Here is a 13,068-nt window from a genome sequence, read left to right on the forward strand (position 1 = left end):
CAACACCATCATTGTTGGGGACTTAAATACACCATTATCAGCAATAGACAGATCATTCAAACAGAAACACAACAGAAATATGAGAGAGCTCAATAAAATCTTAGAACATTTAGACATAATGGACATCTACAGAAGATTGAGGCAAAAAAGAATGCTGAAATGAATGAATAACTAGATGAACAATGATGAATGTAGTTATGGTAGCTGAAATGTGCACTCAGTCACTGACAATTTGAGGAGAACTGTGATGTGTGTAGTTTAGGTAATTTTAGAAAAATAAATATGATATCACATACCTATTCTACAGAAGCATGCTGTGCATTTTTAAAATTTGTGATATAACCTATGAATGTCTTTTTCTTCCATTTTCATCATAGTTTGGTGGGTTTTGGCCCTAATCTTACTCATAAAGGAGAATTACCCTCCCATCAATATGTACAGTTTTTAAAGAGGGAATGGATAAATGTTTGAAACGTTTTTACTGTTTTGCAAGTGTAGGATAGAACTCTGGGTGTCACACAAATGAAAAACAACCAAAAATAAGACTGTTGATGAACTATTCCCTTGGCAACTATGATTAACACTTAGCATATTACATTCAAAATTCCACTGCTCACACAGACATGCAGGCTTGACATCAGTTCATGTTTCATGAGCACAAATGCTGATACATTTATTCAGGAAAGACAAAGAATAGTCAGGAAAAGCAGATGATGTGATAAATAATCATTTTACATACACCAGAAAGCTGACATTAATAACAAGAGTTATCTCTTACTCTTTGATTATTCCTCATGCCTGGCTGTCTTTCATATAGTCCATGCATAATAATTTCACTCTCACAGAAGTTTTGCAGGCATTCCATTGTGTATATTCCCTTCATCAACACATAAAATGACTGGTGATTTAATCCATCCATATTCTGTTTCAAGTTTCCAGGTGATTAACTATCTGCTCCCATGCATATTCCCTCATATTTGGGTTCTATTTAAAATTACTTTGGGTAGTAAGCTAAGAGTTTCAGATCAAAATATCCAAAAGGAAGTTCAAAAAATTTGTCACAGTATCTTGGATGCTATCACAATTAAAGCCATAAAAATGGAGAGTGGCATTTTAAGGACAAAAACTAAGGTGTAAAAGTAATCTAGCTTCAAGAAAGGGATAAGCAATGAAGATCTACTAGGGACCAGTTCTTAATCACACTTCTTTTGTACTATGAGCTTGTGGTAACAGCCTCCAATAGGTGAATCCTTGAGAGAGAGAGAAAAAAAAGAAAGCCAGGTGTGGTGGCTCATGCCTTTAATCCCAGCACTGAGGAGGCAGAGGCAGGAATATCACCATGAGTTTGAGGCCACCCTGAGACTACATAGTGAATTCTAGGTCAGCCTGGGCCAGAGTGAGATCCTACATCAAAAAATGGCTTTTGTATAGCAAGTGATACTCAGCAGATGTTACACTACTTAGAATGATGCACAATTTTTAAAATAATTACTAATTTATAAATGCTTAAATAAAACCACAAATGTTGATTTTATTATAGGTTTCATAAATTCCAACGTTTTCATAATCTACAAACAACTAAATTACAAACATGTTAAGTAATATTATTATAAGTATTATAATAATAAGTAATGCCAAATTTATTCTCAACTGTGTCAGATTCTCAAAGGCACCCCTGTCTTCTAACATAATAGACAAAGACCTTCCATGGTCGACATAGTATTATGCCTAGTTACCATTCCTCAAGTTATCCAGTAGATTCTACACACTTTGACAACCTCAACGTGTATTGAGAACAGGTTAAGATAAGGCCTCTGCTTCTTCCAAGGGAAGTCTTCTTCTACCTCCTACCCTCACTATATCTTTGAATATTTATTTAATACTCAACTACAACCTTTTTAGACATGCTCAAAGACAATTGCTCTATCTAGCAAGCTAGAGCAGGTTTCCTTGAAACAATATGACAAGTGAATCAGATATATTTGAAGTTATGAAGACTGATAGGAACAAAATACACATTATATCAAAAGTGCTTTTTCCTAAGTGTCTTTATTTACAAATTTGAAATAAATGTGAGAAAATAATTATTCCTCCTTCTGAAAATAATCTCCAGAGACATATGCCCTTTTGTAAAATTGGATTTCTGTTAGTGTTGGAAAATGGTACCTGGCCTGAAGGCTTTGTGAGGAAGCTGAAAATATTAGAGAACAAATAAGACTTTTACACATGAACAAATATCTTACCATTAAAAAAAAATAGTGCTTAAATAGTGTAAGGGTTTCTACAGGATATATTTTAAATTAATACATATGAGGGAAAAATTTAAAATCAGTTGGTTGGACAATATGTTTTTATCTTCTTCCTCTTTAAAGAATTTTTACTTGGTCTTAATAAAATGATGTAGCACTTGGGGAAAAAGATGCAACATAATAACCCTGCACTGGAGGCCAAGATAGAGAAGACCTCCACTATCACTATGGCCTTCCCCTTGGTGCTATGGTAGACAGGGAGGAAGGTGACCCACACACTGCAGAACACCAGCATGCTGAAAGTCAGAAACTTGGCTTCATTGAATGTGTCAGGCAGGTTTCTAGCCAGGAAAGCCACCGTGAAGCTCCCTACTGCCAGAGATCCCAAGTATCCCAGGACACAGTAAAAGGCAGTGTCTGAGCCTTTGTTGCACACAATGACGATATGGCCGAGTTCCAAGTCTGCATCTGTGTCAACAAAGGGAGGAGATGTTCCCATCCAGATTCCACAAAGAACAAGTTGGACTAAGGTACATATGGGAATGATGAAGTTAGGTGTTCCTGATACCAGCAGCCCTCTCATCTTTCTTTCTGGAGTAGTGACCCTGAAAGCTAGAACCACAGTAACTGTTTTGGCCAAAACAGTGGAGACAGCCACAGTGAACAAAACTGCAAATGTGATCTGCTGCAGGATGCAATTGGTGTTGTTGGGATGTCCAATGAAGAGTAATGGGCAGAGAAAACAGAACTTGAGGGAGATGAGCAGGATGTAGCTGTTTGTTCGATTATTGGCCTTCACAATCGGTGTGTCTTGGTGCTTCACAAAAACCCCAAGAACAAGAGCAGTGAGGGCAGCGAAGAACAGGGCTATACAAGCCAGAACCATTCCCAAGGGGTCTTCATAAGCCAGAAACATCAAGGATTTTTGGAGACAGTGATTTTTCTGTATGCTGGCATACTGATTGATTGGACACTTCACACATTGATCCATATCTGACAGACAATGCAGAGAATCATCAGGATAGTGGCAGTATTCCCTTCTTAGCAACAGCACTCTGCAAACAAGTGTCTCTGAGGTGAACTATAGTTGTACTCTTTGTTCCTATTGATAATTAAGGTACTTTGCTCTATACCCATCATGACAATTAAGAAAGAACATCATGTTATGGTGAGAGAAACAAAAGTTTCTAACAATATTTTTATTTATTTGTTTACAAGGAGAGGGAGACAGAAAGACAGAGAGAGAATGGGTGCTCCTGAAACTCTAGCTACTGGAAACAAACACCAGATACATGTACCACATTGTCCACCTCGCTTTCTGTGTGTAATTGGGAATTAACTGAAGTAGTTAGGGTTTGAATGCATGTGTCTTAATTGTTGAGCTATCTCAGCATAACAAATCTGTATTTTCTTCACTTAACTAATCATTTTTTAAAGAATAAAATAATTTTGTTGTAGTGTACTAGAATTATATATATAATAACATCGCTTACATGAGGTTGTTTTTTTTTTTTTTTTTTTTTTTGGTTTTTTAAGGTAGGGTTTCACTCTAGGCCAAGCTGACCTGGAATTCACAGCGATCCTCCTACCTCTGTCCCCCAAGTGCTGGGATTAAAGGTGTGTGCCACCACACCCGGCTTGAGATTTCTTACAACTTCTACTAGAGACGATATGAATGAGTAACTAAGATGCTTGTCTGCAAAGCCTAAGGATGCCTGCTTGACCCATCACATCCTCATAAGTCAGATGCACAAGGTGACACATGAGTAATTTGCACATGTGCACAAGATAGCATATATGTCTGGAATTCAGCTGCAGTGGCTCGAGACCCTTGCACCCCAATTCTCGTTTTCTCTCTCTCCCTCCCCACCCTTCTCTCTATCTCTCTCTTCTTTCTCTCTCTCTCTCCCTCCCTCCCTCTTGCTCAGGCTGCCTTTCATTTAAAAAATGAGTCTGCTTGGTTTGCCTAAAAGAAAAATGTCCTTTAGCTCAGAGTTCTGTCAAACGTTCAATCCAAGACCAGAGAAGTACACAATTTTATGATACTAAAAATAGACAACATCCATAAATTTAGACCAAAAAATGTGATTGTTTCCTCACTTTACAGGTTTGTCTTATGAAGTCTGTCTGTCTGTAACAGGTGATTCCCTGTAGTTTTGTACTCAAATGTCAGTAGGTACATATTATAGTTTCAAAACATATATTTTTAAGAAATATGAATGAAAATGGAGACCCCAAGATATAATTAACACTATTATCACTATTGCTTCAAACCATTTCCTTGGAGTTGGTATTCATGTGCTAATTTTGGGAGGACATATGATTTACCTATTTTGCCAAATTCTACCTCAATAATTCCTGGTTTATGTTTTAGCAGAATTTGGCCAAGAAATTATTGACAAGATAGTATGAGCAAGAAAACTTGCCAACTTTGAAAAGAACTAACATGGTCCATAATAGTGAAATGAGGAGAAGCTCTTCCCATGTGGAAGTTGGATTTTGTACCATGGTGTTTCACAATTTTAATTGTGACTACAATGAATCAAAAAATGGAATTTAGGGGCTGTAAATTAAATATGGCTTAGCAATTAAGCACGTGCCTGTGAAGTCTAAGGACCCTAGTTCAAGGCTTGATTCTCCAGGCCCCATGTAAGCCAGTTACACAAGGTGACACATGCATCTGTATTTTGTTTTCAGTGGCTGGAGGCCCTGGCATACCCATTTCATTTCTCTCTCTCTCTTTCATATATATATATATATATATATATATATATATATATATATATATACACACACACACACATATACACACGTCTTTCTCTACCTATTTCTGTCTCTATCACTCTCAAATAAATAAATAAGAATAAACAATAAAATTAAATAAAATGGGATTTAAAAGAAATATATGGTATCTCCTATTGAGTATTTCCATAAATGAGTTTCTTTAACATTTATAACTCTAATATTAATTCTCTTAATCATGTATTTTAAATTTACATGCATACATTTTTATAAATCATGTAGACATGTAATATTTATTCTGTACTATAAGGCCATACATTCCATTTTATTTGGTATGTGTAACATAGCCAGCATGTACAAATGAAAAACACACTTCCCTGTTAATACTGAATTTATCGTCATCACTAAACTATTTTTAATTGTATATTAAAGTATTATTTGAATGAACACAGTTTTTACGTATTTCTAGTAAGATTATTTTAATCCATTTTTATGACATCATCAAGTCACACCCAAAACTTAATGTCAATCTCATTCCTTTTTTACACTATATACCAATACCTCTCCCTGTCCACTTTGACTTCTGCTACACTGAGAAGTGTACTGGGTATGAGAGTATACTATAAGCTATAATAGATGAAAATATTGAGGAATTAATATTTATATCACTTTTAAATATCTTTGATAATATATATTGCAGCCTTTATGTTCTACTCTAACATGACACCCCCATACACCGTCTAGCCTTCTTACCTGTAAAACAGAGGGCAACCTCAAATAACACCTATTCATCCATACATTGCTCAAACTAGTAGGCTTGATATCTCAGAAATACATACTTCTTTTCATCATTATTTCTAACCTATGAACATTTCTCAATATATTCTTAAATGCTTCAATATATATCTGAAACAATGCATACTATATTTTAATCAGAATATCTACGTTTCTTGATAAAGGTTGTTAATGTCTGTTATATGCTACTGTCTAAAGTGTTAAAATCAACTGCTTTCTGAATTACTTCATAGATACTCATTAGATATTATTGTTACATTGAACATATTTGCAAGAATAAATATCTGTAACGCAAAAAAAAGTTGTAAAAATGGCTTACTGGTTAAAGTAAAGCCTGCAAAGTCTAAAGACCCAGGTTTGACTGTTCAGGTCCCATGTAAACCAGATGCACATGGTGTCACATGCATCTGGAGTTTGTTTGCAGTGGTTAGAGTCTCTGACACTCACTTTCTCCCTCTCTCTCCCTCTCTCTCTCTCTCTCTCTCTCTCTCTCTCTCTCTCTCTCTCTCTCTCCCCCTAATAAGTAAATAAATAAAATAAGTCTTTAAAGCCAAAATAATGACATCTCTGAGCATTTATTTTCCATCAGCAGCCTATGAGGTACTGGAAAGATAAAGATGTGAAAAATTCTTTCTTATAAATTTCATTTATGAATATTTAAAGGAGATTATATGTATGTGTGACATTCCTTGATAGCAATAACATAATGACTAACTATTGGATCTCAAAGAGGGTTTTTTATTGTTGGAGAATTATTGTACTAGGTACCTAAAATGTGTTTCACAGAGTAAAGTGAATGTTATTTTCATGTTCACAAGTATTTGTCATTTCAACCAAGTGATTACTTTCAGGTTCCCAGAAGGGCCCTGCAAGTTCCCACTGTGGGTAGAGAAAACAGTCAAACTGGAGAAAGGCTCTAAACCATCAACTTACTCGTTTTGTTAGAAATCTCATTTTCTCCACAGGGGAAACATTCATAACAGCAGGCTGCCTTTCCCTTCTGTTGTAACTTCCTGAAACCAAGTCTGCAAGTCTCACTACACACAGAGGAGGGAATCTGAGGAGAACCAAAAGTGTAGTTTCAAAATTTACATTGTTATACACTACATTCATAGCTATATAGTTAATACAATCACAATTATTAAACTTTTAATCCACAACTACAATAAAAATGAAGTGTCACACTCGATTTACTATGTTGATAGTTGTCATAGTGACTAAGATTTTTATAAAATAATTTGTCATTTCCAATTATTTTTCAGAAGATATACAGAAAATCTATGACCCTGGAAAGAGAATCCTAAACACCGTGTTTCACCTGACCAAACCATGAGGGCCACACATGGCCCCACATGATTTGATCTGTTTAGGTCTAGAGTAAAGCATTACAGTTAGGTACGACATACCTTCCTACTCCCTGTGGCCCATGCTATTGCCTCATCAGACAAATACAATTGTTGACCAAGGGAACCATATGAAGAGAACTGTCCTATTTTCACCTTTATTCCATGACCTTGTGGAAAATTTGAAATGTGGGAAATATCATAATCTGTACCATAATTTTTTTTCACATTAAGAGTCACTAGGTCTCCAACAGGGTTAATAAATTGGATGCTCTTCAGACTGTGGTAAAACTAAAAGAAATGTATGATTTTCCAATTATGTACATACACAGATATACATAATATGTGATAGTAGTAATACCTTTCCATTTTTTACAACTCTCCTCTGAGAAATAAATTTTAGTGCATGTAACTAATAGTGTGAAATAAATCAATTTCCACAGATAAATTAAATATTGCTACATTTTTGTAAGTATAGTTTTAGAGAAACTCCTAAAATTGATCACCAAATATCAGAAAGGCTATTGAGATCAGCCTGAAAGCCCACTATATTTATAGAAATCAAAAAACCATTATAGCATCAAGGTCTTCAGTAATAGCAGTAAGACAGACTAACTTTAACTCTCATGTGACCTCTCAATAACACTAATCAGGATAATTTGGCATGGAAAACAGCAAGATTACATCTAGATTTCAAACAGTGCATGATAAAAATACTGGAAGCACATATCAAATGCTTAAAACAGTTGGACATGGTATCAGGATCATGTGTCACATAAAATATGTATCACTCAAAACTTATGTTAGATAATTCAGTGTCTTCATGTATATACACAGTGAAGCTTTTTCATGGCTGTCTGCTTGACTGGAGTTAGAATTAACAATTAACATGGAAACAAAACTGTGGGCATGTCACTAGGAATTTTTAGGTTAATTACTAAGCCTGGAAAGCTCACACAATGCAGTGGCACTATTTCATTGGAACACGTATATTCATCACCCTTGCTTACAGCCTGCAGATGCCGTGGACGCAGTCTGTTTCAGGCCTGCTCTCATGGTGTCACCATCACGAAGGACTACAGTCTTGAATGTGAAGTAGAATGAAACCTTTCTCAACTAAGTTGTTCTGGTCAAGAATTTGCCCTGAAAAAAGTAACTGATAAACTCAGTCTAGATTTACTTCCTAGGGAATGAAACAATGTAGAAACACCCAAAATTTAGAGTACTCCCAGAAAATCGGTTTAAACATGTATGGAAATACTGAGAAAGAAACATTAATGACACTACATACCTTTGGGCAGTCCTCACGGTGATATTTTCTCAATGGCTGACCATCTATCTGTTGATAACATATTTCATGCCAGACATATGCCCAAGCGTACACAGCATTGTATAGGTTATAATTCTCATCATTCATGGCTATGTCAAGTCCTTGACTTGCGTACCATTCTAATGCGGTGTTTGGTGAACACCTACTCTGTGTTCTACATTTAGATTCAATGTCCAAACAATTAAAGTACATCCATTCTGATCGCATCACAGAAATGTCTATTGGATATTGGGATTTGTTCATTGTCTGAATAAATTTTTTAAAGTTGGGAATCTTATGAAGGTGATGAGAAAATGTGAAAGCACCATGGAATGAGTCAAGAATGAAGTCTCTTCCTGTATTTGTGATGACATCCCACTGTGATGTGGTGACCCAAATCCTACGTATGCCTAAATATGCCCATCTTCTAAAGCTCACTTCCAGTGTAGAATTCATTTCACCATAAATGATCACAACATTTGCCAATGATATCACAATTTGTTTATAATATTTCTCAGCCCGTGTATTATATAAGTTCATGTTTAGTGGGATCACATTCACAAAGGCTAAACATAGCTCATTTCTTTGCATCTTTTCTCTGAAGTCTGAGAGAAATTGATTACCTTGGTCATCATCAGAGATTACCAGCCCCACCCAGGTCCAGTTGAAATGAAGCATTAAGGAGACTATGGCAAAAGGCAGCCTTGTTTCCTTGGGGGCAATCTGATACAGATAAGGGTACTGAAATTGGTCACTCAGAATAGGATGAAATGGGCCATAGTGAATCTAAAGGACAAAGAGTATAGAAATCAACATGAGCAAGAGCATTGGAAGAAAACTCAATCTAAGATCTGAATTATGATGATCACCACTTGGGAAGAATGTTGGGATGGTTGATTGTTCACAACATCAGTTGTCATATTTTATTATCCATAAGACTCCACTGAACAGTTTAATGATTGTAGGAAATCTTTTTGTATGTCTCTACAGTTCTTCTTATCAATTTGTAAAAATTACTTGCTGATACCTCACCAAATCACTGATTATTTTCTCTATAAACTGTATATGAAAAAAACATGGATAAACCTAGTATCTACTGGAAATATCTCTAAGCACATGAATATGGTTAAAAAGGAGACAAGAATTCTACTCTGTATATTACAAAGTCTCACCTGTCCAAAATTATAGGTTGTCAGCAATGTCCCTATCAGGCTACTTGATGCCCATGATGGTCCTGTCAATATTAAATCACAATGCATTATTTCACAGTTATAATTAGGAACAATATACTCTTTATTTTCTTTTAGAGAAGAGATAAGAATCCATGAATCTTCACAATTGGAAGGACTGAAATTAAAATTAATAGACATGTTCGGTATAAGTTTGGGACTTCTGTTGATCTCCTCAGTGACAAAAAGCATTGTCAGAATATATTGAAATTTTTTGACTGGAACACTGAAAAGAAACACAGTAATCATTATGGATGAGGCTTCAAACAAGATAACAATTAAAGTGGACATATACTACATGTGATAATTGCTTTGTGTTCTCTTTGTCTCATTTGTAGTTTACTCCTGTCTTCTTGAAAAAAATACACACACACACACACACACACACACACACACATATGTCCACCTAGAATTTACTGTCAGGAATTTCTTTATGTATTTATTTGGTGCCATAACAACATATTTAGTAATGCTTTGTGAGACATCCTCTAATGTGTGGCTTCCCAGAATCAGGCGGTATATGCAGTAGGAGGGGAAAAGAGACTGGCTCTACACTCAGACTCAAATTTGGTATCCTAGGAATGATCATGCAGCTAGGAAGAATATCATGGATATGAGTAAACTGCTCCATTACACTCTTTGGAACCTGGCAGTGTGCAGTGTGGGTGGAAAAGAAACCAGGTACTAGTCAAGATGCCTAAACTAGTCATGTGTGTTTCTGTGGACCAAGTGTGATACTCGCCACAGGTGAAACAGGTGGAGAAAAGTGGTGGCTGGGTGTGCTTAGAATCATTTTGGTAGTCAAGTACATGTAAGGGGGCAGGAGATAACATTGGGTTCTACGGATATGGATACAATGGAGGGAAGATGAGTTGTGAGAAAGATAATAACTTTTGTCAATGCAAAACAATTGAGTTATTGGTGATTATGAATACAATCTTCTGACATTGTGCTCTGCCTTTACATTTTTTCTCTCTCTATGTATCACTACTAGACTTCTAGTTTACCAAGTAAGCAGGAAAAAAAAAAAACCTCCGAATTTCATGGTATTTCAGATGTTGAAAATTTCATGTTCACTTAAACTTTTGGCTCTCCCTGCCAAAGTAACTTTTGGATTTCCTGTATACCACTCTTACTATTATGTCTTTGATATATATATATCAAATATATAAAATATATATATATATATCAAATATATATATATGATGTTATTAGCTAATTAGAGTCCTTCCGTAGATGTATTTTGGCTTCATGTTTAAAATAGTTCTTCATAATCATTTATTCTTTGTAGTCCTTTTATGAACATATAACTTTTAGGTAGTTCAAGTGACTACACTAATATACACTAGAGAAAATATAGCATATGCAACAAATGCTCCTGGAAAAATTTAATAACTTCATATAGAAAAATGAAACTAGACCCACTCCTCTTCCCATGCAAAAAATTCAACTCCAAATGGATGAATTACCTCAAAATAAGGCTCAAAATTCTAAAGTTACAGGATGAAACAAAAGGTTGAACTCTCTACAAAATACAACTGGGGACATAATTCCTGAATAATACCACAGTAATTCAGAAAAATAAATCCCTCAAGCAGTGGAATCTTACAAAGAAAAAATGCTTGTCTAGAGACAAAATACCCTACACACAGCCCACAAACTGCCTACAGATGGAGAGAACATCTTTGCCAGTTAAACCCCTGACAGAAGACTCACACACAGAATGTACAAGAAACTCAAAAAACTAAACAATAACACAAACAAACAATGCACTCCAACAGTGGGGCAGAGAACTCAACAGGAAATTGCCAAAGCAAGAAATTAAATGGCTAACTCATCTATAAAAATGTTCATTGTTCTTAATAATCAGGAAATGCAAATTTAAACTATGATGGAATTAGACCACACTACAAAAAGGATGGGAATCTTAAAAGAAATTGCAGTAAATTTGGAGAACATTCAAGGAAAGGATATGCCTAATTCACTACTGATGGGAATGCAAACTTGTACAGTCAATGTAGAACTCAATGAGCAGACTCTAGAAAACGATGAAAATAATGGTAACAACTAACCCTGCCATTTCTCTACTGGGCATCTATACTAAATGCTCCACTCTTAAATCCAGAAACATGATATTAGCTGCTCAGATCACAATGACTAAGAAAAAGAATCAACCCACATGCTTATCGCTTGGGAAATGTATATTGAACATGTGGTTCATATACATAATGGGATTCTATTCAACCCTATCAACAAAATAATATAATGAAATTGGCAGGAAAATTGTCAGGATTTGAACAGACAATAGTGAGTGAACACTCACTCATATATAAAAATACAAAAGCCACATTGTTTCCCACATCCATGGTTCCTGAACTGGAATAGCTTGAATTTCTGTGATATTGAACAAAAAATAGGAGGGAGAAATAAAAGGGATTGGATGGTTTGGGGAACAAGAATGGGAAGGGACAGACACATGGAAACATAAGTAAAACAAAATCCAAAATGTATTGATAGAGGAGACTTCCGGTTAAGATGGCAGCATAAGAAGCCTGCCAAAGCAGCCTAGGGGAAAAAAAGCCAAAGAAAACCCAGTAAAATGCACACTTTTACTAAAAGGGGAGGTGTGTAAGAGATTAAAATGGCAGCAGAGAAGTAGGAGAGATCCAGAGCATCCAGAGCCCACACAGGCAGGCCGAAGCAGCTCCGGCAGTCGTGGATCTAGCTCCGGCAGTGGAAGCAGCGGTTGAAGCCACAACTCTGGCTCTGGCAGCAACCTCAGGGGTTCCGGCACCAGCACCAGTGGCTCAAGCAGCGGCAGATCCAGCAGCGGCATCTTCATCAGCAGTAGCGGCGGATAGTTGCCAGGCTCAGTTTGCCCCACAGAAAAAGCCAGTGCCCAGCTCCAGAAAATAGAACAGTGGCCCAACGACCCAGCTGGCAACTTGAATGAGACCAAAATCATCCAAAAAGGTAACTGGGATTGCACCAGGGAAGGGTCTCACTTGGTCACAAGCTAACTTGGATCCCTCAACAGACCATAAATCTTGACCTCTTTCTTAATACAGAAAAATCAAGTTACCTACAAAGGAAAGCCTATCAGGATTACAGCAGATTACTCAACACAACATTGAAAAGCAGAAGGGATTTGAGTGATGTATTCCAAATTCTGAAAGATAACAACTGTCAACCAAGGTTATCCTGTGAAGCTATCCATTCAAATAGACAGAGAAATAAGGACATTCCATGACAAAACAGGCTAAAAGAGTATTTGAAACAAAACCCACTGTACAGAAAATCATCCATGCTGAAGAGAAAGAAAAGCACACACATAAGGAACCTGGAAAAAACAAGCAATACTCAAATACTAGGTAACACAAGAGAGCAAAGGTTGAGGCAGA

General features: G+C 36.2%; 1 protein-coding gene across 1 annotated transcript; it reads right to left on the reverse strand.

Moving 5' to 3' along the window:
- Positions 1-2,328: 2,328 nt before the first annotated feature.
- Positions 2,329-12,503, reverse strand: LOC123455762 (vomeronasal type-2 receptor 116-like). The gene is made up of 6 exons (XM_045137277.1): positions 12,364-12,503; positions 9,611-9,893; positions 8,421-9,224; positions 7,193-7,420; positions 6,720-6,843; positions 2,329-3,242 (listed from the first exon to the last, which is right to left on the reverse strand). Exons 1-6 carry the CDS (start codon positions 12,501-12,503, stop codon positions 2,329-2,331), a joined length of 2,493 nt encoding a protein of 830 aa, XP_044993212.1.
- Positions 12,504-13,068: the final 565 nt, after the last annotated feature.

Source organism: Jaculus jaculus, chromosome 18, assembly GCF_020740685.1.
Source record: "Jaculus jaculus isolate mJacJac1 chromosome 18, mJacJac1.mat.Y.cur, whole genome shotgun sequence".
NCBI lineage: Eukaryota > Metazoa > Chordata > Mammalia > Rodentia > Dipodidae > Jaculus > Jaculus jaculus.

Bases quoted from the DNA above. Each gene is read 5' to 3' on its own strand.
- LOC123455762 (XM_045137277.1), bottom strand. From the start codon at position 12,503: ATGCCGCTGCTGGATCTGCCGCTGCTTGAGCCACTGGTGCTGGTGCCG. The intron at 9,894-12,363 runs GCCTGCCTGTGT...GTTTCTTTTCAG, and splicing joins CGACTGCCGGAGCTGCTTCG to TGTTCCAGTCAAAAAATTTC. The intron at 7,421-8,420 runs GTATGTAGTGTC...CATTTCTTTTAG, and splicing joins ACCGTGAGGACTGCCCAAAG to TTTTACCACAGTCTGAAGAG.